At 50.2% G+C, this 23898-nt stretch overlaps 1 protein-coding gene across 4 annotated transcripts; it reads right to left on the bottom strand.

Moving 5' to 3' along the window:
* Positions 1-4661: 4661 nt before the first annotated feature.
* On the bottom strand, positions 4662-22441 carry CFLAR (CASP8 and FADD like apoptosis regulator). 4 transcript variants are annotated; one of them, XM_077319141.1, is made up of 10 exons: positions 22305-22441; positions 17582-18023; positions 15764-15875; positions 13557-13692; positions 11244-11326; positions 10500-10545; positions 9977-10026; positions 9426-9501; positions 5950-6430; positions 4662-5132 (listed from the first exon to the last, which is right to left on the bottom strand). In XM_077319141.1, the coding sequence occupies exons 2-10, from the start codon at positions 17872-17874 to the stop codon at positions 4997-4999; spliced, it is 1413 nt and encodes a 470-aa protein (XP_077175256.1). In that variant the 5' UTR covers positions 17875-18023; positions 22305-22441; the 3' UTR covers positions 4662-4996. The 4 variants fall into 4 exon arrangements, with proteins under 4 accessions (XP_077175256.1, XP_077175259.1, XP_077175258.1 ...); XM_077319144.1 differs by lacking the exon at positions 22305-22441 and adding an exon at positions 22059-22151; XM_077319143.1 differs by lacking the exon at positions 22305-22441 and adding an exon at positions 21594-22006.
* Between the last annotated feature and the right edge of the window lie 1457 nt (positions 22442-23898).

Here is a 23898-nt window from a genome sequence, read left to right as displayed (position 1 = left end):
GGAGGTTGAGGGGACATGATAGCCCTCTTTAAGTATTTGAAAGGTTGTCATTTGGAGGAGGGCAGGAAGCTGTTTCTGCTGGCTGCAGAGGAGAGGACACGCAGTAATGGGTTTAAACTACAAGTACAACGATATAGGCTAGATATCAGGAAAAAGTTTTTCACAGTCAGAGTAGTTCAGCAGTGGAATAGGCTGCCTAAGGAGGTGGTGAGCTCCCCCTCACTGGCAGTCTTCAAGCAAAGGTTGGATACACACTTTTCTTGGATGCTTTAGGATGCTTAGGGCTGATCCTGCGTTGAGCAGGGGGTTGAACTTGATGGCCTGTATGGCCCCTTCCAACTCTGTGATTCTGTGTTTCTGTTTCCTCCCCAATACAATGATATAGCTTTTTTTCTGACACACATGAGATACACTGTCAGCACAGAATTATATAATAGCAAAGGTATGTATGGGTATATCCTGTGGTAATATGGGCAATTTTACTCTTTAATTTTTCAAAAATAGTCTCTTATTTTTATTATTTTTACAGAGTGTTGACCCTAGGTATATGTCATAGGAGGTGGTCTCCAAAGAGTCTAAAATTTACATATATTGATTGGAGCCATAATTTACAGTAAGTCACCACTCATGTTTGAATTATTTACATATTAGGCTCCCCTTTTTAATCATGCTCATTCTGATATTTTTCATTATTTCCCAGGATCCCATTCAACTACTCAGCTACACTTTATAATGAGTTTAGTATAAATGTTTTATATAGAGTGTATTGTCACAGTTCTGACCACTGAGGAAGACCCAGTAGGGTCGAAACGCGTTTGGTCTTATGTGCTGTTAGTTCTGTATAGTTTTTATTGTTTTTAATTCTGCACAATAATAAATAATCAACATTTTTACATTATATTATTGTACAGCTCAACTTCTGAGTACAGCTCAACTGCTTATGGAGCCAACTTGGCTTCCTTAGGCTCCTCCCATCTTTTCTTCTCAAGGGAATTGTTTGTGATTGAGCCTTCAGTATTTCACTTTTAAGAAACTCCCAGCCCTCTTGGACTCCCATCTCTTTACGTCTTTCTGACCACAGGAGTCTGTGAAAATCAGCTTTCCTGAATTCCAGTCTATACGTATGACTGCCTAAAGGTTTTCTCTTTCCCACAATTCAAAATTCCAAAAGCACATGGTCACTGCTTCCACATGTGCCCACTGCTCCCTCCTCATCTACCAGTTCTTCCCTGTTGATGAGAATCAAGTCTAAAATAGCAGAGCCCCTGGTTCCCCTCTCTACTTTCTGGGAAATGAAGCTGTCGGCAAGACAAGTTAAGAATTTAACGGAGTTTGCATTTTTAGAAGAGTTGGTCTTCCAACAGATATCTGAGTAATTGAAGTCACCCATGACCACTGTTTCCCCCTTTTTTGAAAATTGTGTAATTTGGTCTCGCAGTATCTCATTCAAGTCCTCTGACTGGCTTGGTGGTCTACAGCAGACCCCCACAATAATACCAGTCTCATGGGGCCTCTTGTGGCGCAGAGTGGTAAGGCAGCCGCCTGAAAACTTTGCCCATGAGGTTGGGAGTTCAATCCCAGCAGCCGGCTCAAGGTTGACTCAGCCTTCCATCCTTCCGAGGTCGGTAAAATGAGTACCCAGCTTGCTGGGGGGTAAACGGTCATGACTGGGGAAGGCACTGGCAAACCACCCCGTATTGAGTCTGCCATGAAAACGCTGGAGGGCGTCACCCCAAGGGTCAGACATGACTCGGTGCTTGCACAGGGGATACCTTTACCTTTACCTTTTACATTTCCTACTCCTTTTATATATACCCAAATACACTCAACTGAACTTTCATGCTCGGGTATCTGTATTTCTTCACAAGTATAAATATTCCTAACATATATTGCTACACCTCCCCTCTTCTTTTCTTGTCTGTCCCTTCTGAATAGATTTTAGTATTCCAATTGTGAGTATTGCCCCACCAAGTTTCTGTGATTCCTATTAGGTCATAGCCCCCTTCTTCTATTACGACTACTATTTCCTCCTGCTTGTTTCCCATGCTCTGTGCATTAGTGTAGAGACATCGTAGTCCATCCTTTGTGTGCCTCATGGTTTTGGGTTTTGAACTTCCTTGTAAGCTAGTAGTTCCCTGCTTATGTAACATTCCCTGTAGATTTGAGATCTTCTCATGTTCAGATCTTGCCATCACACCAAGTTCTGAGTTTACGTCTCGCTCCCCTTTTTTGTCTAGTTTAAAGCCCTCTTCACCAGGTGTGCAAGGGTTCTCCCAAAAATACTTTTCCATCCCCTGTGAGGTGCAAGCCGTCTCCTGATAATAGCCCCTCATATCGACATCGCTGACCATGATCCAGAAATCCGGATTGTTCCCATGGACACCAGTGACGTAGCCAGTCATTGACTTGGATAATTTTTCTCTCTCTTCCTATGCCTCGGCCACTGACAGGAAGGACTGATGAAAACACAACCTGTGCCCCCAGGCCCTTTACCTTTCCCCCCAGATCCACAAAGTCTTTCTGAATACGTTCCATGTTCTGCTGGGCAGTATTATTTGTTCCTACTTGGATGAGAAGGAAATCTGTGGGCTTGATGAGCCTGTCCAGCCATACTGTGTCATCCTTGATGCGTGCACCAGGTGGGCAGCAGACCTCTCGAGACAACAAGTCTGGTCTGCACACTTCGGCCTCTACGCCTCTCAGCAGGGAATCCCCAATGACCAGTCCCCGTTTCTTTGTACCCTCGGGAGCAGAACTAAAACGCTTTCTTCTGGGGGAGTGTGAAGTGTTTCCTGAGCTTTGTGGGGTCGGCGGGGGGAGAAGACCTACAGCTCTCACCTGTGACTTTCTTCCTGGTCTACGTTGTTGGGGCTTGTTGGGGCTCTCTGGATTGTTTTCTTGACCTGAAATAGGTCAGGGGGTGCTGGGGGGCTGCGGGGGCATTACACACTTTTGAGGCCCCACTTCCAGACTTCAAAGCATATGTTCAGACCAGGGACAGCCAACCTCCAGGTGGGGCCTGGAGATCTCCTGGAATTGCTGCTCATCTCCAGACTATTCCTTGATGTATTTTGGACATTGTTTTGTGTGTATTTCACATTAGCTGCTCTGAATCATTTAGGGCAGAGGGAGTAAGATATACATCTGTTCATTTTTTTTAAATTATTTTTGTTATAATTAATAAATAAACGACAATCAACAGAAACGCCCCACCAAAAACAAAATTCACTGCAGCACTACTCTGTAGCTTCATAAAACATCTGAATCCTGTAGACAATGTCCACTTCATCTATTTCAATTCAACTGTTCATAATTCCAAGTCACACATTACAACACTAGTTCACATACCTTACAGTCTGAAAATTTCCTTAATTTGCCAAATCCAGCCAAATTATATTGAAATCCTCAATCTTTTTCTCCCCTTGAATTACTTTAAGGTTATTTGTTAACTTTTCCAACATCATAAACTGCCTAGTTTTCTTTCACCAATTATCTAATGAAATATTATCTGCGTTTTTCCAGTTAGTAGCAATTAACATCCTGGCAGCTACAATCAGAAAGTTCACCAATATTTTCTGCTTACAATGAGCATTTTCACTGAGGAATAAATTGAGGAGAATCAACTGGACTGAAGGTTCCAATTTCACTTTTATAATTTTACTAATTTCCCCCCCTCAAAAAATTTAATGTTCATTTTTTAAAGGCTGTTTCCTCTCTACTGCAGTGGTCCCCAACCTTTTTTTGGCTGGGGACCGGCAGGGCGATGGCCACGCCCGCGCAGTGTTCATGCGCTGCTGCACCGCACATGCGCGCTGCGCGGCCGAAATCATGCATGCACGATTTCGGCCGCGCATGCGCAATGCGCGCCACGGCCCTTATTCCCTCTACCCCCCCCCCCTCCCGCAGTAAGAAGCTTCCCGGGCTGCAAGCTTGCGGCCTGGGAATTTTTTTACTGCGGGGGGGGGGGGGCAGGGAGAGGGGATGCGGACCGGCGCCCTGGCCTTTGCGGCCCGGCATCGGGCCGCGGACCGCAGGTTGGGGACCACTGCTCTACTGTTTGTCGGCCTTCCAAGTCAACTGGTTGGCCATCGTGTGAAGCAGGCGCTGGACAAGATGGACCGCCGGTCTGATCCCGCAGGGCTCTTCTTGGCTTCCCTGGAAGGGCCTGTTGGTGCTTTGAGGAGTCTTGCCATGTCACGCAGACCAGCTTCCCTTTCCAGCTTTTCAAACTTTTCCACCCCACCCAAAAACCCCAACAATTCTTTTAATACGTGGTTGTGTCAGGGGGATACGAAAGGACAGCTGAGGAAATGCTGGAAGCCATTCCTGAATGTCAGTTGTTTCTGTTCAATTTTTCAGGGATTTATAATCCCGCATTGCAGTCATTGTAGTCCTCCAGACAGGAATGGCTTGGGTCTCAATTCCTTCCCACAATTTTAAAGAATAAAACTTGGTTGGCCTTCAAGGTGTCCCTGGACTCAAACTTTGTTCTGCTGCTTCAGGCCAACAGGGCTACCCATGAATCGTTCTTCAAACCAATGGCCTAGAACTGGACTGAATGACTGGATCTGAAAGGGAGGAATTCTTCTGAAAGTCCAGAGGCAAATAAAACTATAGAAAGGTGGCTAGTCAAATACAAGCACACAAATACACTCTACACACATGTTTAAATGCTCACTTTTATTAAAAAAAAAACAATACATTTTGCTCATCACGACCCATTAGAATGACGCTAACAGAAAAAAGTGACATGCCACTTCATTTCTTTACTGTGAACTGACCAATCCGTACCTGACTCCGTGGCCTCCTCCTCCTCCGTCCGTGTAACCCGCTTCCCTTGAGAGGCTAAACACCATGCGGGGGCTCTCCCCCCACTGCAGTCCTTGGCCCGGCAGGCAACGGCCTGTCACTCACCCTTTACTACTCCACGGGCTTCTAGGCACGGCTGGTCTTCTGTGATGTGTGTCTCTGAGGGGCTTTCCCAGCGTCTTACACTCTAGCTTCGGGAAAGGAAGAGCTTTTTCCGCAGGGTGTGCTTCAACAGGAGCGAGTACTGTTCTGCAGGGTGGTCTCTGTTCCTCTCGTACACTCTGCTGTTCAGCTCCAGAAGAATGTCTAGCAGAGGCAACTTCCTGTAAGCAACGGGGGGAGAAAGAACGAGAGGGGTGACAATTCTGCACAGCTGTGGAACCCAACGAAATACATCTCCGAGATATCTGTGTAAAGCAGCATTTCATCTTGTCTCTCGTGAACCTATCACCCGTCAGCTTGGACTGTTTAGCCTGGAGAGGAGATGACTGAGAGGGGATTTGATAACATCTTCAAGTATTTAAAAGGGTGCCATGTAGAGGATGGAGCAGAATTGTTCTCTCTTTCCCCAGAGGGAAGGACCAGAACAAATGGGATGAAATTAATTCAAAAGAAATTCCGTCTAAACCTTTGGAAGAAGTTCCTGACAGTCAGAGCGGTTTCTCAGTGGAACAGGCTTCCTCGGGAGGTGGTGGGTTCTCCATCTTTGGAAATTTTTAAGCAGAGGCTAGAATGCCATCTGAAGGAGAGGCTGATTCTGGGAAGGTTCAAGGGGATGGCAGGTTACAATGCATGAGCAAGAGGGTTGTGAATGTCCTGCCTAGTGCAGGGGGTTGGACTAGATGACCCAGGAGGTCCCTTCCAACTCTCTGATTCTATGATTCTATGGTTGGATGCCCTCAAGTTCTAGCATTTTGGGAGAGGGAGAAGAATTTCTCTGTCCATTTTCACCATCCTGGGCATCACTTGATAAGCCTCCATCATGTCCCCCGCATAGATGTCTCTTTCCTATACTGAAACCCCCCCGATGCTCCAGCCTCTGATCCCTTCAGGTGCCCTCTTCTGTGCTTTTCCCAGCTCTCCAGTGACCTTTCTGAGGACAAGGTTGGTTGGTGTTTAGCTTGTGAAGAAGCCCTCTACCTTCTGCAGGTCTCCGTCAAGAGCTCTGCCAGCGTGGACAGGTAGTAGGAGGCTGAGCGGGGCGACCTCTCCAAGGCCGCCGCGTCCACCGTGCTCTGGCTCCAGAGGATGTCCGCGACCTGGGGGATGGCCGACACCAGATCTCCATCCGCCTCCACCAGGCTGCCGTGTTCTTGCCGATGCCTTCGCTCGACATACTTCTGGACAAAGAAGAGCTTGGGTTTCCCTAAGAGGGCTGTGCACTTGTCGCCCGTGAAGAACGTCTTGACCTTCTCCAGAGGGTAGCTGGGCAAGTGGTGGTCGGTGCAGAAGATGTCCTCATGACTCCCTCGGCTGACGATGACACAGACGAAGCAGTCGTAGTCCTTGTGCTGCTTCAGCCTGGCCACTTCGCACAATTTATGCGGCAGGGACTTCACGTCTAGGAAGGGGTAGGAAAGCACTTCGAAGCTCAGAGCTGTAAAAGCTTCGGCCAGGACACCTGGAGGAGGAGCAGACAGACAGACAAGCCTCTTAGAGCACCTGCCTCCACAGGACGAGCAGAGCCCGGGCCCTTCCGCAAAGCTACCAAGCGACAGTCGTGCCACCAGGGGAGCAAGAAATCACTCCCAACCATCTTAGCTGAGCTCTAAAAGGGAGGCGGCAGAACAAGATTCCCACCCTACCCCACCCTCGCCAAGCTACAAAGATATGCTTAAATGTCAACAAACTGGAGACATTTCGGAAGCCCCGAGAGGAGACAAGACAGGCTTCCTACTAGAAGAAAATCTGAGTCCAGTCAGGCACCTTTAAGACCAATCAGGTTTTATTCTGGGCATGAGCTGTGGTGTCCCACGGGATCCCAACTTTGTTCTATTGCCTCAAACCAACACAGTTAATATCTGTAATGCACCAGGACTCCTATGAGTTGGGCAGAAAAGGCTCCGATGCTTTCCATGGTGCTCTGTTCCTGCAAACACTAACACAGGGCCACAAAGACATCCGTAAATGCATCTGTCCCGTTAAAATACGTATTCCAGGCTTTCATGACGCCCTCGGGTTTCTTGCCAGCCCTGGAAGGGTTCCACCCAAGTGGGTGGAAATTAATTCACTTGTGTATATTTTTAAAATGTGTTAAACATTTATTGGGTGATATGACCGTATATGATCATGTTGACCTGTTCCTCCCTCCCAAAATGCCAATGCTATTACTTCTTTCTTTTGCTTCCTAGAAATACCAGTATCCCTTTGCCTACTGAGGAGACTGAAGCAAGCTTTCTCTCACACATGTCAGAAGAAATTCTCAAACCTGATTTCATCTTTTTAACTGGGCAGGGATCCTCCTTGTCTGATCAGAATTCTCCCTCCTCCTTTGGCCTGAATTGGGAGTTATCACCTCACTGCCCAAATTCCCTCTGCCAAATATCTGCCCCAGTTCTCCAGACACTGTAAATTAGCTTTAAGATTCAATTCTCTAACTAAAGTTTCTCCTCAGAGCGGATGGTCAGCTAAGGTGCAGACAGGATCTCTGAACCAGGACCAGTCTTGAATGAATTCCCTATAGCACATAGCTAGTGCAGGGGGTTGGACTAGATGGCCCAGGAGATACCTTCCAACTCTATGGTTCTATGATTCTATGGAATGGGTGAGCTTATCAACAACCACAGAGAGAATCTATTGTTTAAAGCTACAGGTGCTCCTTTTAGTATTTTTGTTTTTAAAAAACTGTTTTAGACTTCACACTTCTTGTAAACCCAGGACCCTTTTCAGGTTTGCCGAAAGGTCTGCTTTGCCCATTTATACCTCCAGTCACTGGATTTAAGTATCCAAAGTTATCCTGACTTTGTTATAAGACAGCCGTTTCTCGCTTTTTTATCCTTGGGAAACCCTGAAACATTCCTCAGGCTTCAAGGAACCCAGAAGTGCTGCAATTGTGCAGAAGATAATTGGGAAGCAGAGCTGAGTCCACGCCCACAAAGGCCCCCCCGTCTCCAACCCCGTTATTGGCCATTTTGTGATGGGGGGGGGAGGTGTGAGGATGGTCTACCACCAATAGATGTTTAACAAATTTAAAAATATATTAAAAATGGACTCCCACCCATTAGAGATACCCTTCCAGGGCTGTCAAGAACCCAGAGCGTTCCACGAAACCCTGCTTGGGAAGGCCTGGTTCAAAATGTCCAGTAACAGGGTTCCATTTCCTCCTGCAGGCTTTGTACCCACTTCTGACGCCTGATCATCAGCACTTTGCTCTGCTACTAATGCTAACATTAAAAAAATATTTCCTACATTTGGAAGGTATCTTTAAACATTCACTAAATTACCCAGGATGAAGTGTCTTCCAATTAACAGGGCAACCTTGACACTGAAAACATCTGGGCTCCTTGAAGCATCTGTTTAAAAGTGGTCATCACAATTACAGCCTGTCCAGGAAATAGGGGGGCAGTGCCTGCTGCATCACAATCTCTCCCTGTCCCGGATGTAGGGGGACAGACTGAGTGCCTGCTGCAAGTGGCCATCACAATGACTCCGTGTCCAGGAAGGAGGGGTCAAACTGGGTAGCTGGTGGGAGTGGCCATCAGAGTTGCTCCCTGTGCTGGGAATGGTGGAAAAATCTTGGTGGCTGGTGGGAGGAGCCATTGCCATTTCTACCTGTCCTTGTGTGGATGGACTGGATGACCGTCTAAATGGCCATCCGCATTATTCCTTTGCTTCACAGCCTATCCAGTCTCCAATTGCCATTCAGTTGCCTTTCCGGGTGAGAGCCCTTCCTGGCCCCACCCACTTCCGAAAATTGCTTGGCAAGCCCCAGAAAAGGTTTCAGCATGTTCCATGGCACCATGATTCCCACGTTGGGGACCCCTGTCCTACTGGCTATACAGGGGTAGCATCGTGTTCCTTGCTGTGTTCAGAATGGTCACTTTCACCACAGGAAATATCTAATCCAGGATAGAACAGGATGTTGACTTTTCAAACAGGAAGGAGCCTGCCCTGACTGTGCAGGAGGCTGCCCAGCCCACCATGTTCCATTTAAAAATGCCAGGTCAGTGTCCTCAACCGTCCTTGAGCCTGCAGGCACCTCTGGAATTCTGACACAAGATGGTGGGTACAGCTACAAAATGGTGGCCACAGGAGGCGGAGTCAGCCAGAAAACGTCAGGGAGCAAAGTTACACGTCATCATCATCTTAACTCTTTCTGGCAGAAGCTCTGTTTAATGGGATGTATTTTAATCTGCACAGCCAATGGGCTCTCCAGTCACCCGCCACCAGAAGTTCTTAATGGGCTCCACCAACATCCTAAGAGTTGTGGATGAGCTCCTTCTGCGCTAGGAGAAAACCTCCCACTCCCCTGGAGCTTTTAGCTGGTTCGGCTTTGCAAGCAGTGAGTCCCAGGGATGCTGGGTAGGGAAGACAGACTAATTTGGTGCGTGAAGATCTGACGCACGCCGCTGATTGATTGAGGCGGCAAGTATTATGCCGTTTCCCTTGGGACTTACCCATGTCGTTTCCTATGCAGTCTATGATCAGGCATATTCCCAAAGGCCGGCTCTGCATCCTGTAGTGGCCAGACCCCTGCAAGGGTCCAAAGAGAAGAACAGAATCTTTAAGGCACTGTGGCTCAGTGGGAGAACCACCCTTCATGCACCACCCAGAGACAGTTCCATGCAAACTGGAAATACGCGGGGAAATCCTGCACGGCCTCACAGGCATGCACGTCTCCCAAAACGATTATGCCCGAGCAATGGTGTTTGGCAAAGTGAGGACCGCCCCAATTCTAAACTTCCAATTGAAAATCAAGTTTCTAGTCCTCATGGACAACTTTATTTGTAAGACCATGAAGATCTCCCCAATGGAGATGACAATAAATCTGGAATGTGAAGAGGAACAGGCTGAGGAAAAAAAACAGAAGGATCTAAGAAGGCCCTTTTCTAATTGGGCTTACTGCAAAGTGTTTGGCAGTTATAAAAGCACAGACAAAACCCCCTTTTGACACTCTGGGGCCCCTTGAAGAGATTCTGCACTGGGGGAGCAAGGCAGAGCCAAATACCTGTGGCATGGCTGTTCCGCTTTCTGGTATTGATACGGGGACCCGTTCTTCTGTAATCACAAAATAGGAGACTGTCAGTTGCAGTCCTACAGTCTTGCCACAAGCTATTAATTTCAGACACACACACACACACACACACACACAGAGTTAATTTGCTCAGCAGCACATTAGCTAGCCAAAACCTCTCACAATTCTATTGCATTCTATCTGGAGGGGCTGACAGATGCCTGGAGCAGAGTACACAGGAGCAGTGGAGACCAACATCAGCTGCTTTGGGTTCCCATGGGATAGGAGCTAAAGAAACAGATCAACGGAGGCAGGCAGGCAGGCGGGCGGGCGGGCGGGCGTACAGTCATTGCATTCAACTGTGAAGGGGACCCGTTCACCAGCATAAGGCAGCAGCTTGGGGGGAGTAAGGGAAAGCATTCAGGTTTACTCTGGGAGATTCCCACTTATGCAAGGCTCATCAGTGTTAAAGACAAGCTGTCACAGGACAGAAACCACAAGGGTTGACAGGACTTACTCTGAATGGCTCCCGATCCGTTTAGCAGTTTCCCTTTGTGCACAGTCTGCAAATTCAAAACATTGGAGAGGAAAAAGAATCAATTCCTGTTTCACCTTTTGCAAAAAGAGCACGAACGCTGACATTTCAAGTACTGCCCCAGTTCCTCTCTGGAGATTTTAAATCTATGTAAGCTGTATTATGGATATGCTAGAAGTTAGTTCAAAATGCTATTAAGTAGATCAGGGTCCCCAAAATGCTCCCTGTGGGCGCCATGTTGTCCGCCAAGACACTTCCTGTGACCCACCAAGTGCTTTTAGTCAGTGGGAGGAGCTAGGCAGGGAGCTAGGAGCTAGGCAGCTAGGCGCGGAATTCTGCACCTGTGTGGTTGCGCCCGCTGTCACGCCGCTGCCGGCACAGCCCCCCCCCCCCACGGCGCTGGCTGTGCCCGGAGGGAACGGCCGCCAAAGCGTCCGAATCGCACAAGCCTAGACAAAGCCTTGCCAACATGGTGCCCTTATGGCCTGCTGGAGCCACTGCTGGCAAGTCATCCGCCCACCTGGGATGCTGCAACAGAAGCCTCCTCAACACTGGGGAACGGCTGGGAACAATATTCCGCCTCCACAATTCATATTCCCATCTCAAATGAAGCCCAGCCCAGCAAAAAGGCCGTAAAGCAGCTGAGCTGTTAATGTGCAAAACACACTGAGCGTTCGTCAGAACATCCTTTCTCCATTTGCTTGCCGTGGCTTCTTTTCTACTTACCCCTGGAGGGTCAGTGAGCGTGAGCTTCGGAAGCGACACCTGAAGCGTGTTGATGTGCCCGGGCGCAGAGCCGATGGAGCCAGCTGGAGCAGAAGATGGAACAGAAACCTCCGTCAGCAGTGGCCCTCAAGGCATGCCTCCCCACTCCAGCCCGAGCCCCAACCTGCACATACTAGAGAGGTCACCAACGTTCCCTGTAATTCACCGCGGTTCGCACCCTGAGCAGAACAGGGCTGATCCTGCTTAGGGCTGATCCTGCGTAGGACTAGATGGCCTGTATGGTCCCTCCCAACTCTAGGATTCTATGATTCTGTGATTCTATGAACAGAACCGCCGTAATCTTAAAATGGGCCCCGGGCAGTTCACAACCCTGTGCGGCCCCAGATGGCTGCCGCGTGGGGCTTCCTGTGTGAATGAGCAGCTGCACAGCTTAATGGGAGCACTGGATCCCACACGAGCTACTTCCTGATGGGTACGATGTCCTGGCCTTGGGCCAGTTACTTTCATCCCTGGATATAACTTTTAAAAACGAAAAACAAGACCGCAGGATCCTAAGACATGTCTGTCTTGTTGCTATTTGAGGCTCAATCCCCTCTTCGAAATAAGTCACTTTCACACAGCTGTATGACCATTTTTCCTATCCTGGGCTGGCATGGAACTCAAACCTGCTATGGACACTCCTGAAGATTCCACTTCTCTTCTGCATTCTTTGATATATAGACAACAACTGACATGGGACGTACGGAGAGAAGCCCATTTTAACGCTTTTGCACACACTGCTGGGTCTTCTCTTCCTTAGGACTGGCTGGATCCATGGGCTGCCTTGCAAGAAATGTACAAATCATGCTTGGTTCTTTCCCCAAGGCTGCGCATCCTTTCAGGGCAGCGGTTCTCAACCTGGGCGTTGGGACCCCTCTGGGGGTCAAATGACCCTTTTACAGGGGTCGCAGCAGGGCGAGCAGCTTAGGGGGGGGGCGCTGTCACTGTTGCCGCTCCTTCTGCAGGTGTCTGTCTGGAGCAGCAGAAAAGAGCGAGATCGGCATGGTGGGACAAGAGGCAGAGCTGAACTGAGAAACCCCGGGGGAAAAAACCAATTTATAGACAATCATGAACAATGGATCTTCACGCCATTGGTCAGTTTCGGTTTAATTTTTGTGAAAGAACATTTGCATCATTGTAGGGTTGGGGGTCACCCCAACAGGAGGAACTGCATTAAAGGGTCGCGGCATTAGGAAGGTTGAGAACCACTGGCTTAGGGGAATGTGAGCCTGAGGGGAAACACAGGGCCTTTACGCACGGGGATCTTTGTTGCAAATTGTTTGCGGAATGAAAAATCGCCATTTAAAATAGTGGAATTCGTCGTTATGCATACCTGCCTTTGTAGTGGAATCAGTTGCGTTTTTTAGCGTTTCCCACAGGCTTCCGGTCTCGGCAGAAATCGCTAGAAAGGAAGCGCTATTGCCAAGCTCGTCCCGCCCCTGGCCGTCAAGCAGCCAATGGGCAGCCGTTAGCATGCTCCCAAACAGCCCCTTTCCCTTTAAGAAAAGTTTTTTTTTAAAAAAAAACAGACCCATAGCAACGAATCTAGGTAGATTCGTTGCAATGGAGAGACCCATCCAGCTGCCTAATGTGAGCTGTCGTTTGATCGTATGATCGTTGCCACGCTGCCTCGAGTGATAAAAAAAAAATCCCCCCTCTCACGGGCCCGATTTTTGGCTGAATTAATGTGTAAAAAATAAAGGGACTTTATTTCAGCAAACGGGCTTTTATGTGGTTTGTGCTTAGTGACTAAAGGTAAAGGACTGAAGCCAGGGAAGCCTCTAAACAGAAAGAGGCTCGCTGGTGCGTTTATCCCCGCTCGCTCGGAGAAAAAAAAATGGCGATCGCTTCACCGGAAGTTTGGAGGACAGGCTCAGGAGGAGGGACTTTGAAGAAACCGCAACAATGGTAACGCACAGGTCTTTATCGCTAGTGTTACAGATTGTTTGCAAGAGTGTAGCGCTTTCCGGAGGGTGAATCCACTTTTTGGGATTCCCCTGAAAACAAGTGTAGAAATTTGTATTTCAGACTTAAGGGCCCCGGTATCTAAAATCCTGGAACTGGCTCTGCAGCCAACAGACAGCTTATGAAGCCAGATGCTTGTCAGCTGCAGCCTGATCAGGCACCTCTTTACTCACTGGATTCAACAGGCCTTGCTTCCCAGGAAGCGCACTCAGGATCTCAGCCTCTGTCCCCCCAGACCGAGGCGCGACCCCACAGCAGCCAAGGCGGACCGGCTGTCGCGAGGACTGAATGGCCCAGAGTCAGCCTTACCTTCCCGTCGGTACTTATGGATCTTCTTGACAAGGTCCTTCCTGTGAATGTCCAACAAGCAATTTTCAAGGAAGTCCAAGTTGTGAGGCGACACCAGGTCTATCTTCTCCAGGTCATTTATGATGCCCAGGAAGTTCTAAAGGGAAGGGCAAATTTCATCAACAGTAGACCAAACAACGCATACCTCTGAGAAACCCGGAGGCCACTCGGACCGGATGAGGGATAGCACTGCTCATTTCTCACGCGGGCATTTCCTCCGTTTCCCCCAGGGCCAGCAGAAAGCTGGGTGCTTCCCATGCACGAAATCATTTCTGAAGTTCCTGTAGCCACGGGGAGCCTGACCACCCCGACGTGGACCTTGAAACCGGCAATCCTGATGGGTAATGGAGTCTGAGGCAGAGTGGCTTGAGGACAGAGCTACTAACCATTTCAACAGCCCAGGCTCTGAAGCTTAGGCTTGATCTTTCCTCTTGGAGAGGCGGGGAGGGCCCATGGATCCGTGGCACAGCTTGTGCTCGGCATGCAGAAGGCCCCAGAAGGTTCAATTCTGAGCTCTCCAACTAAAAGGATCAGGTAGGAGGTGATGCGAAAGACTGTGAAAGACCGTGAAAAGCACCTGCCTGCCTGAGTAGGCAATGCTGACTATGATGGACCAATGTTCTGCTTCAGAATATTTATGTGTTTGAAATATATCATTCTAGAGGAGATCCAAGGGCAGGAGCACCTTGGAGAGTAGCACAAGGTTTCCAGCGTGTAAGCTTTTGAGCGTCAAAGCCTCCTCCGTCACGAAGGGCACTCTGACTCTCGAAAGCCTATACCTCCAGAAACCTTGTGGGCCTCCAAGGAGATACAGCATGCAGATCTTGCTCTTCTAACCCAGACCAACACAGATACTTAATCCCAAACAATTTACAGATGGCCCCAGGCTACTTGTGATGGGTAAGAGGTCCAAAATGGCTCATAGAAGATTTCACGGTTGCAAAAAAGAATAACTTGCGTTTTGGAGAGGGGGCTTTTGGAGAGGAGGTCTTTTTCATGAAGGTACTTTATTGATGGTTTCACAAGGACTGGTGATCCCAGGAGTCCTATTCTGCTGTGCCTCATTTGTGGCAGGGTGAGGACAGACTGGTCTTCGTCACCCACACAAACACAGCATGGGTTAGGAAAGGTGGCAACTTATGGCCATATATCTTCAAGCCCTCCACCAGAGATATCCCTGGCCGGATTTGCATAACCTCAGGATTGCTTGGCCTCTTCACCCCTGAGTGCTATTGGGGTCAGCTGGTCGGAGTTGCCTCCCTAGATCTTCTCAATTGCCCCAGCTCTGGCATGTGAAAGCCAGCTCTGACACATCAAAACGTTCGCTAGTCATAAATGGAGATGGTTTCTTGAGGAGACAGCCTCACTGACTGTCCTGACATCCACCTGCAAGGGCTCTGCTGGACCACAATTGGCTAAAGTGTTTAGACCTGCCTGAACTACATTTGCCTCCCAGCTGCAGGGGGAGGCAAGAGTTATTTGGGGTTCTTTCCTTTAATCTCTGTCACATAATCTATTTGCATCATTACTCTGGCTCACTATGGCTTTAGAATATCTTTTAATACCCCTTTTTACAGACGTTTGGCTCTGGTGTGTTTTATTGGCTCTCTGCGTCTTGCGGGACCCATGGAGGGGTGGCCTGAGTCTGGCATACCCTGCCAGGGGGGCAAGAGAGAGACCCCTAAATCTCCCTCACCAGCAGAAAACCTGCTATTGAAGCAATGGCTCCATCTGAGTGACATCACGGCCAGGTGACTTCTGGGAGGCGTGGCCAGCTGGCATCACTTGCTACGGTATAATGCAAAGCCTGGAAGAATTTTCAGGTGTGCCTCCACAGTCAAAAGGCTGAGAAAGGCTGTTCTGGCCTTTTCAATCCTGCACATCCAGTTCATGTGTTCCGTATTTAGTAGAACTCCCGTCTTGCCCTTGTCATTCTCCCCACATGTAAGAGTTGTTCTTACAACTGTTAAGTGTCCCCCTTCACGGCCGTCTCAGTTCTGCTTTGTCTTATGCTTACAGAGTCTTTCAAGTTGTTTAGCTCATGCATTCTGCCCCGTTCAACAAATCTGTCTTGTCCTCCCTGGGTTTCCCTTTCCCACTCTTCCTTCTAGGTACACTGAAGGGCATCCCAGAACCAGAGAGTGAAAATCCCTCTAGGTAAATGTTACCTTCTCTTTTGCTTTCTTCACGTAGGACATGCCAGAATTGTCCAGCAGAAGGAACACAAAAGAATCTAAGTCTTCTTTATCCAGGTTCTCTTTGATTTCAGCCATCAGTACTCTGCAAAGACAGAAAGTGTTTTCCTCCCTTTCTTTCTGAACCGTCAGCCTTTGGCCAAATCTTGACTCACTGCAGCATCAGCCTTCTAAGCCTATTGCAGATGGGGGCTACTTCTGCTTTGGACTGGTCTGGTACTCGACTTCTGTTCAAGTGCCTTAGCCTAACTGGCTTTTGGCTCTGGTTATTTCCCTCCGGCAAGAGAAGGAAAGAGTGTTGCCCAATAAAACACAGCTCAGCAAGATGGTGACCCCTTGCCCTGAACGGCTCAGGCTGGCCCAGTCTTCTCAGGCCCTGGAAGACCCGGTTAGTCCTTGGAGGGGAAGCCACCAGGGAAGTCCACGGGTGCCATGCAAAGGCAGGCAATGGCAACCTCCTTCAGTTCATCTCTTGCCCTGAAAATCGTAGGAGGTCCCCATCACCCCCCCGTCCCACAAGGGAGCCTAAAGGGAGGGTGGCAAATAAATAAACAGATAAACAGACTAACTCCAATCCCATTCATGCCAGAACACAGTGAACGTTGTGGGGGTGGGACTGGACCGGAGAAGCACGCAGTTTCCAGTGTGGCTGCTGAGCACCTTCTGCAGCCCTGAGTTGTGTGCGCAATCGACTCAAGAGGACAAGCGTAAGACTTATTCCAGGGTGCATTCCACACAATGCTCTTTCAATGTGCTTTTGCTGATGAATCCTTAATACCAGGAAACCTGCTTTTGATGTGCATTAAAAGTGCATTATCCAGCCTGTGTGGAGTGAGCCCAGGTCTAACTGTTATTAGACCGAACACCTGGCCACGGTGATCCATGCAACGGTCACCTCCAGAATAGATTTCTGTAACTCGCTCTACGCGGGCCTTCCCTTGTCCTTGATCCGTAAACTTCAGCTAGTGCAGAATGCAGCTGCTAGGGTCCTAACTGGTACACCTTGGAGGGCCCATATCCAGCCAGTGCTGAGGCAGCTGCACTGGTTGCTGATTGCTGCCCGGATCCGGTTCAAGGTTTTGGTTTTAACCTTCAAGGCTTTACGCGAGTTGGGACCCACATACCTGAGGGACCGCTTATCGCCCTATGCCCCCCGCAGAGCTTTACGTTCTGCGGGAGAAAATCTGTTGGTCATTCCCGGCCCTAGGGAAGCACGCCTGGCCTCAACCAGGGCCAGGGCCTTTTCGGTCCTGGCCCCCGTCTGGTGGAATGAGCTCCCGGGAGAGCTGCGGGCCCTGCAGGACCCTTTAACGTTCCACAGGGCCTGCAAGACGGAGCTCTTCCGCCAGGTTTACGGTTGAGACCAGACTTAACATCTATGCCCCCCCGGGACCTGAGGATTGGGATTAAAGAGACGGGTACCATCAGTATCCCCTCTCCACTCGCTAGTGGGGGAATGGGTAGTCGATTAGCCGCTCTTACCAGGCAGCTTTTAATTGTAGATGTGTCAATGGGATTTTAATGTATTTTATGGGGTTTTATACTGTTGTAACCCGCCACGAGCTGCAAGGGAGTGGTGGGTAATAAATCCAACAACAACAACAACAACAATAACAACAATAATAATAATAATAATAATTCTTTCCTGAACTGGAGCTTCAGCTCTTCTGGCCTGTGAAGCCGGAGCCAAGATCCTGCAGAACCTGCTCCTCCCGCGGGGGCAGATGCCCCGTGCTGAGTAAAGGGAAGGGCTTTGAAGGAAGAGAGAAAGAAGTCACCCCCTGATCTCACCTGTAAGGCGTCAACAGGTGATCCCTTGCCAAGCAGGTTTCCACGTCTTTTCGGCCGGTTCCCAGGACCTTCTTCAGCAAGTCAAACCTCTTCATCGTGTACAGGAGCTCGCCCAGGCTGGAGGGCGTCAGCAGATCCCTCTCATTCAAAGCCATCCAAAGCGTCCTAACGTCCGGGGCGGGCAAGTCTGGCACGAGGTCCTTGCACAGGAACGCCAGGGTGTCCCTCTCGTCTTGGTCGAGCTCCTGCTCAAGCCGGTACAGGACAGCCGCCGGCACTTTGTGAAGCGTCATCACCGACCGCGGCCCTTTTAAAGTCCTTGGTGTTTGTGAAGAGGAAAGCCATGAGGCTTCACAAGGCTTGCTTGCGTCCGAAACCCCCTCCTTCTTTGGCCTTCAACAGGTGGGCTTCAGTCTTGCTTTAACGGACACAGAAAGGCCTCCTAGGAAGAAGCAGCACAGGTGAGACGTGTTACAGAGGACACCTTCAGCCGAGGTGATCAAGCCCACAAGTTCTGGAAATACAACATCCTGCCCTTCATTACAAAAGGGCTCTGGCTGAACAGGAAGATCCCAGTTAGAGCAAACTTCTCTGATGTGATGTCAGAGGAATGTCCACAGGAAATGAAACTAAACTCTTCAAGTGTCTTCGGCAGAGTAGGGGTTTCCCCCGTTTCTCAATCATTTTTTTGACCATGGCCCTTTTAGGAATTCTTCTCAGGTTCTAGGTCCCCTGAATGAGATATTCTCATGTCCCTTGTCTTTTGGATACGCAAGACAGACTCCCAGAACGCCTGACAGAGAGAAGCATTCTGCTTCTTGAACATGTACTTAAAGGAATGGATTGCCTGGTTTCTTCTTCTTTCCCTGCTAGCAATTAATGACAAAAAGGGTATTTCATCAGTTCAGTTACCAGGGCCCCCCATTAAGCCTTTGGACCCCCCTTCTCGCATTTCTTAGTCTGTGGCCCTCTTTAAATGTGCCGGGGTCTCCCAGTCCACCAGGCCCCGTTAAGAGGGGCAACCCAAAACAAAGACCCAGCTTCCTCCCTGACAGTCAAGTTTGGCATCCCGAAGCTCAGCCTTAGTCTCTCGCGTAAGAGTGTTTCTCACTCTCCTCTCCGTTGCCGGCCTAGATAGTTTTTTTGGCCTAGTGGGGCCAGGGGACCAGAGTGCCCAATCAAACGCCATCCTTGGAGGAACCCTCCAGAACAGAATTTCCACCCTTCCCTTCAGCCTCACCACGTCTGTGGAAGTGATAAGGGAGTTGGCCACGAATCATGAGCACTTGTAAGATGGAGCCATTCTACATGCCACACATGGACTCTCGGGAGGGAGGATTGGGGGTTCTTTGCCCGACACCTCTCCACGGGCAGCTGACCCCACTCTCTCACTGGTCAGATGTTGAGCGTCTTTGGCCGCTGCTTGCCTTCTGCGTCATCTTATGTAGGACCTCTCTTCTCTCTCTCTTACCTGGGCTTGGAACTGCAGCAAGTTAACTGGTTCATAAATTAAACGTCCCTACAAGAAGATGCCACATAAGATGTGCTTCCATTTTGGTAAGTAAAATTTCTTTCTCTTGTTACTATTGGAGCCAGACCATCTTTGTAATTTGTTTGAGCAGCATTTTCCCCTTAACCAGGAACTGTAGGGCAGAGGTAGTCAACCTGTGGTCCTCCAAATGTCGCAAATGCTGGCAGGGGCTCATGGGAATTGTAGTCCATGGACATCTGGAGGACCACAGGTTGACTACCCCTGCTGTAGGGGACTGGGGATATTGCATTCTGCACTTCCAAGGCAAATCATTTCTTTTTAACATCTAACCCAGCACTGCCTGCCAGGCAGATGCTCTACCACTGTGAGGAGATAGGTTACCATGCTTCTGTTATGGTTCAGGATCCCCCAAGACATTCCATTTTTGAGGCCAAAGCCACGTCACACATCCCAAGCCTGTAGTAACCAGTCACGCCTCTCAAAAAAATGCTCTCCAATCAAGCTGATTACATTTTGCCTTCTGTCTCCACCTCCCCAAACCCTTCTTTGAGATTCCCCAGTCATTTCACTTACTCCCCTTGGAGGAGGCAAGTTACAAGTCACAAACTTGGGGAGAGGGAGAGAAAGAGGGGGAGATCCGATCCAAATTCATCCCTCTGTTTGGACTTCAGAGCAAAGACACGACCACCCCCAGAAAGTGGAGGAAGTATGTTTCATGAAATATGTTTCTGGTCCCTATGCTCCCTCCCCACGCGACATCATGAGCTCACACTGGCTGCAACCCATGCAGTTTTCGGAGTGGAGGGGGCAGATATGCATGTTTTCACAGTTTATTGTTATTTTAATTATTACATTTCTGTTCCACTGTTCCCAGCACAGCTGGCTCACGGTAGATTAATCAGACCAGGGGTAGTCAAACTGCGGCCCTCCAGGTACCCATGGACTACAATTCCCATGAGGCCCCGCCAGTGTTCACTGGCAGGGGCTCATGGGAATTGTAGTCCATGGAGATCTGGAGGGCCGCAGTTTAACTACCCCTGAATCAGACTGTTCATCAGCCTGCAGTTGGATCTAGAGCACCTCCCCCTTTCTGGGAAATTGGCCTCCAAGCTAAAGCAAAACTGAAGGGAAATGTCATTCTTGTGATTCAAATTATCTGACTCATCTCACTTCCTTTACATGGAAATGACAGTCTCAAATCTTTGACGGAAGCAGCAAAATTACTATTTATTTATCATATATGGTTAAAAAAGGGAGAACCCGAGGGTCCCACAGTATACCTCCCCAAAATACAGAAATATAACTGTCAATACTTCTATAAAAGAATAACAAAACTGGATTTTTGGTGAGACTATTTTTGGTGAGACTATTTGGTGAGAGGTTTCAAAAACATTCATATATTCACAAGAAAAAAAACCCCAGTTCTCTCCTAATACAGGCTTTGAAACCATCAGTAAAGAGAGTTATGGACAGCTATCTTGGTCAAAAGCATTCCGAAATAGATATATAACAGCCATGGCAGACATACAATGTGAGCTAAATCTAAATACAGTGAAACAGTGTCAAAAAATGCCACACACATAAAACAAGCAAGCACCAACATACATCAAAACAGGTCAATCTGGCACAAAAAAATCAAAGACAATATATAACAGTTTTCAGATGCACTAAGCCCCTCACAATTTTCCTACATGGGCTCTCTAATTAAATCCTCAAGTCCCAAAGATGATTAAAGTGCACAACACAACAAACCATTTGCAATATTTGCAGTCATTTTAGTGAAAGCCAAACTGCAACATTCTTATCAATGTTTCCAAAATGCTTCCCCTTGGGAAGGTTTTCCTTCTTCATCATACAACCACATTCCACAGGCAGTTTTTCCCCAAAGGTGCGGTATATCCATGAATCCATGAATGCATGCAAACATCCCTGAATACATGGATTGTTTTGCTTAAGCTGCCTCCGATGCCTTTTGTGCTCTCCTGGCAGGGGAGTTCTGTCAGAGCTCTCTCATCCCTACCTTCCTGCTGCAGGAAGAGGAGGGGAAGGCGATTTTAAGTTGCTTTGAGAAGCGGGCCTGGAGTCTTGCTCTCTGTGGGAGCCAGTGGGGTACTGTGGTTAAAGAGCCGTGGATACTAATCTGGCGAGCTGGGTTCGATTCCCCGCTCCTCCCCCACATGCAGCCACCTGGGTGACCTTGGGCCAGTCACAGCCCTGACAAAGCTGTTCTGACCAGCAGTGATATCAGGGCTCTCTCAGCCTCTCCCACCTCACAGGGTGTCTGTTGTGGGGAGAGGAAAGGGAAGGCGATTGTAAGCCGCTTTGAGACTCCTTCAGGGAGAGAAAAGTGGCATATAAGAGCCAACTCTTCTTCTTCTTCCTCAGTAATCTCAGGGCTCTCTCACCCTCACCCACCTCACAGGGTGTCTGGTGTGGGGAGAGGGAAGGGAAGGCGACTGGAAGCCGCTCTGAGCCTCCTCCGGGTGGAGAAAGCGGGGCCCAAAACGCAGCTCTCCTTGCCTTTCTCTTGCAGAATGGATCTCGAGGGCCGCGCGGGGGGCCATGCCACGGCGGTCAGGTGGCCGGAGGGTCTGTGGCTCCTCGTGCCCGGCGGGGCCCTCGTGGCGCCTGTTTGCTGCCGCCGCCGCCGCCCGTGTGGAAATGGGGCCGGGCGTTGCGCGAACCGCGGGGGCGGCGGGCAGACTTGGGCGCCCCCTCCCCTCCCCCCCCGAGGGTGCTAGTTCGGCCTTTGGGAGCCGCCCTCGCTCTTCCGCAGCGCCCCGTGGGGGAGGGGAGGCCGAGAGAGCCCCGGAAGAACTGCTTCGCGAGCGCGGCTGCCTGCGAGGGGGCCCGGGAAGCGACCCGGGGGGGCCACACGAGGGCTCCGCCCGTGGCCCGGACGCCAGGCCAGGGGGCCGGCAGGGGCTTCCCGCGCCCCAAGGAGGGCCCCCTCCCCCCCACCCCCACCCACGAGCGCAGGCGGACCGGGGAGAGCTCGCGGAGAACTGCGTCAGCCTCAGGAGAAGGGGGGGGGGACCGACGGCGGCTCTTGCCCCGACTCCGCCGGATCTGGGCCGGGCAGAACCCGCCTCCCCCGCAGCAGCCATGTTGGCCCCGCCGCCCTTCTCGGCAGCGCCACTGCCCGGGGGGGGGAGGGGGGAGGGGAGGCTCGCCAGAGGCCCCCCACCCCCTCGCCCCGCCCCCGCCCCCCCTCGCCCCGCCCCCTCTCACCTGGCGAGCCCCGGGGGGGGCCTCCTCCCGCCTCCTTCCGCAGCAGCCGCGCCTCGGCCCACCCAGGAGCCCCGCCCACCGCGGAAGGAGGCGGGGCCACGGAGGGGGAGGGGAGGGGAGGGGAGCGGAGCGGAGGAGGCCCCGCGGCACGCCCGGCCCCGATCCGGCCCTGAAAGAAGCAGCGCTGGGCGGATAGGAGAGCCCCCCCCCCGACCCCAGCTCGGTCCTCCGTAGGCCCCCCCCAGGAGCCCCTGGAGGAGGATTTATACCGCGCTTGGCACGAACACAAGGCGCCCCCCCTCCCGTCCCCCCCCCACCACAGACACGGCCTGTGAAGGAGGGGAGGCCGAGGGAGCCCCGAGATGACGGAAGAAGAAGAAGAAGAAGAGTTGGCTCTTAGATGCCGCTTTTCTCTATCCAAAGGAGTCTCAAAGGGGCTTCTAATCCTCTTCCCTTTCCTCTCCCCACAACAGACACCCCGTGAGGTGGGTGAGGCTGAGAGAGCCCGGATAGCTTTGTTGGGGCTGTGACTGACCCAATGTCACCCAGTTGGCTGCTCAACCAGGGCCAGAGCTTTCTCCATCCTGGGCCCCACCTGGTGGAAGGAGCTCCCGGAGGAGATCAGGGCCCTGACGGAACTTGAACATTTCCGCAGGGCCTGCAAAAGGGAGCTCCTCCGCCAGGCATTTGGTTGAGGTCGACCCAAACCATTGCTTCCAATTGGCCCCCAAGCCCCCCCACTACGACTGACACGATTATTATTTATTTATTTACTTACTTACTTACTTACTTATATTTATATACCACCCTCCCCGAGGGCTAGGGTGGTGAACAGAAAACAGGGAGGATACAATTAACACATAGTAACAGGTAACAATAACAGCAGTAATATTATAAAAATAATAATTTAACATGATAATAACAATGATACATAAAATAGAAATTGTAAGAGCCTCAGTTCAACTCTTACTGGACTCTGTGGGCAACCGATTAATGTTGGTCATAGGGGGGGGGAGCTTGAGGGCCAACTGGAAGCAGTGGTTTGGTCGACCTCAACCAAATGCCTGGCGGAGGAGCTCCCTTTTGCAGGCTCTGTGGAACTGTTTAGGTTCTGTCAGGGCCCTAATCTGCTCTTGCAGCTCGATCCACCAGGTGGGGGCCAGAATGGAGAAAGCTCTGGCCCTGATTGAGCAGCCAACTGGGTGACATTGGGTCAGTCACAGCCCTGACAAAGCTATCCGGGCTCTCTCAGCCTCACCCACCTCACAGGGTGTCTGTTGTGGGGAGAGGAAAGGGAAGGTCATTGGAAGCCCCTTTGAGACTCCAGAATGGAGAAAGCTCAGGCCCTGGTTGAGGTCAGGTGGGGTTCCTTGGGGCCAGGGACCACCAGGAGGCTGGATGTAGTAGAGCACAAGGCTCTCTGAGGAGTTTAGGCGGAGAGGCGGTTCCTCAGGTATACGGGGTGCAGACCGTGTATGGCCTTAAGGGGGTGATAGGAACTCAAAAGTTGAGCTGAACAATAAAAATAATGTAAAACTTGTTAATTAATACACCAAATATCTTCCACATTTGTTTACATGAAAATATCTTTTTA

The sequence above is a fragment of the Paroedura picta genome, chromosome 2 (assembly GCF_049243985.1).
Source record: "Paroedura picta isolate Pp20150507F chromosome 2, Ppicta_v3.0, whole genome shotgun sequence".
NCBI classification, from domain to species: domain Eukaryota; kingdom Metazoa; phylum Chordata; class Lepidosauria; order Squamata; family Gekkonidae; genus Paroedura; species Paroedura picta.
Note: the sequence above shows the minus strand (reverse complement) of the source record. Positions and strands in the feature narration are given on the sequence as shown.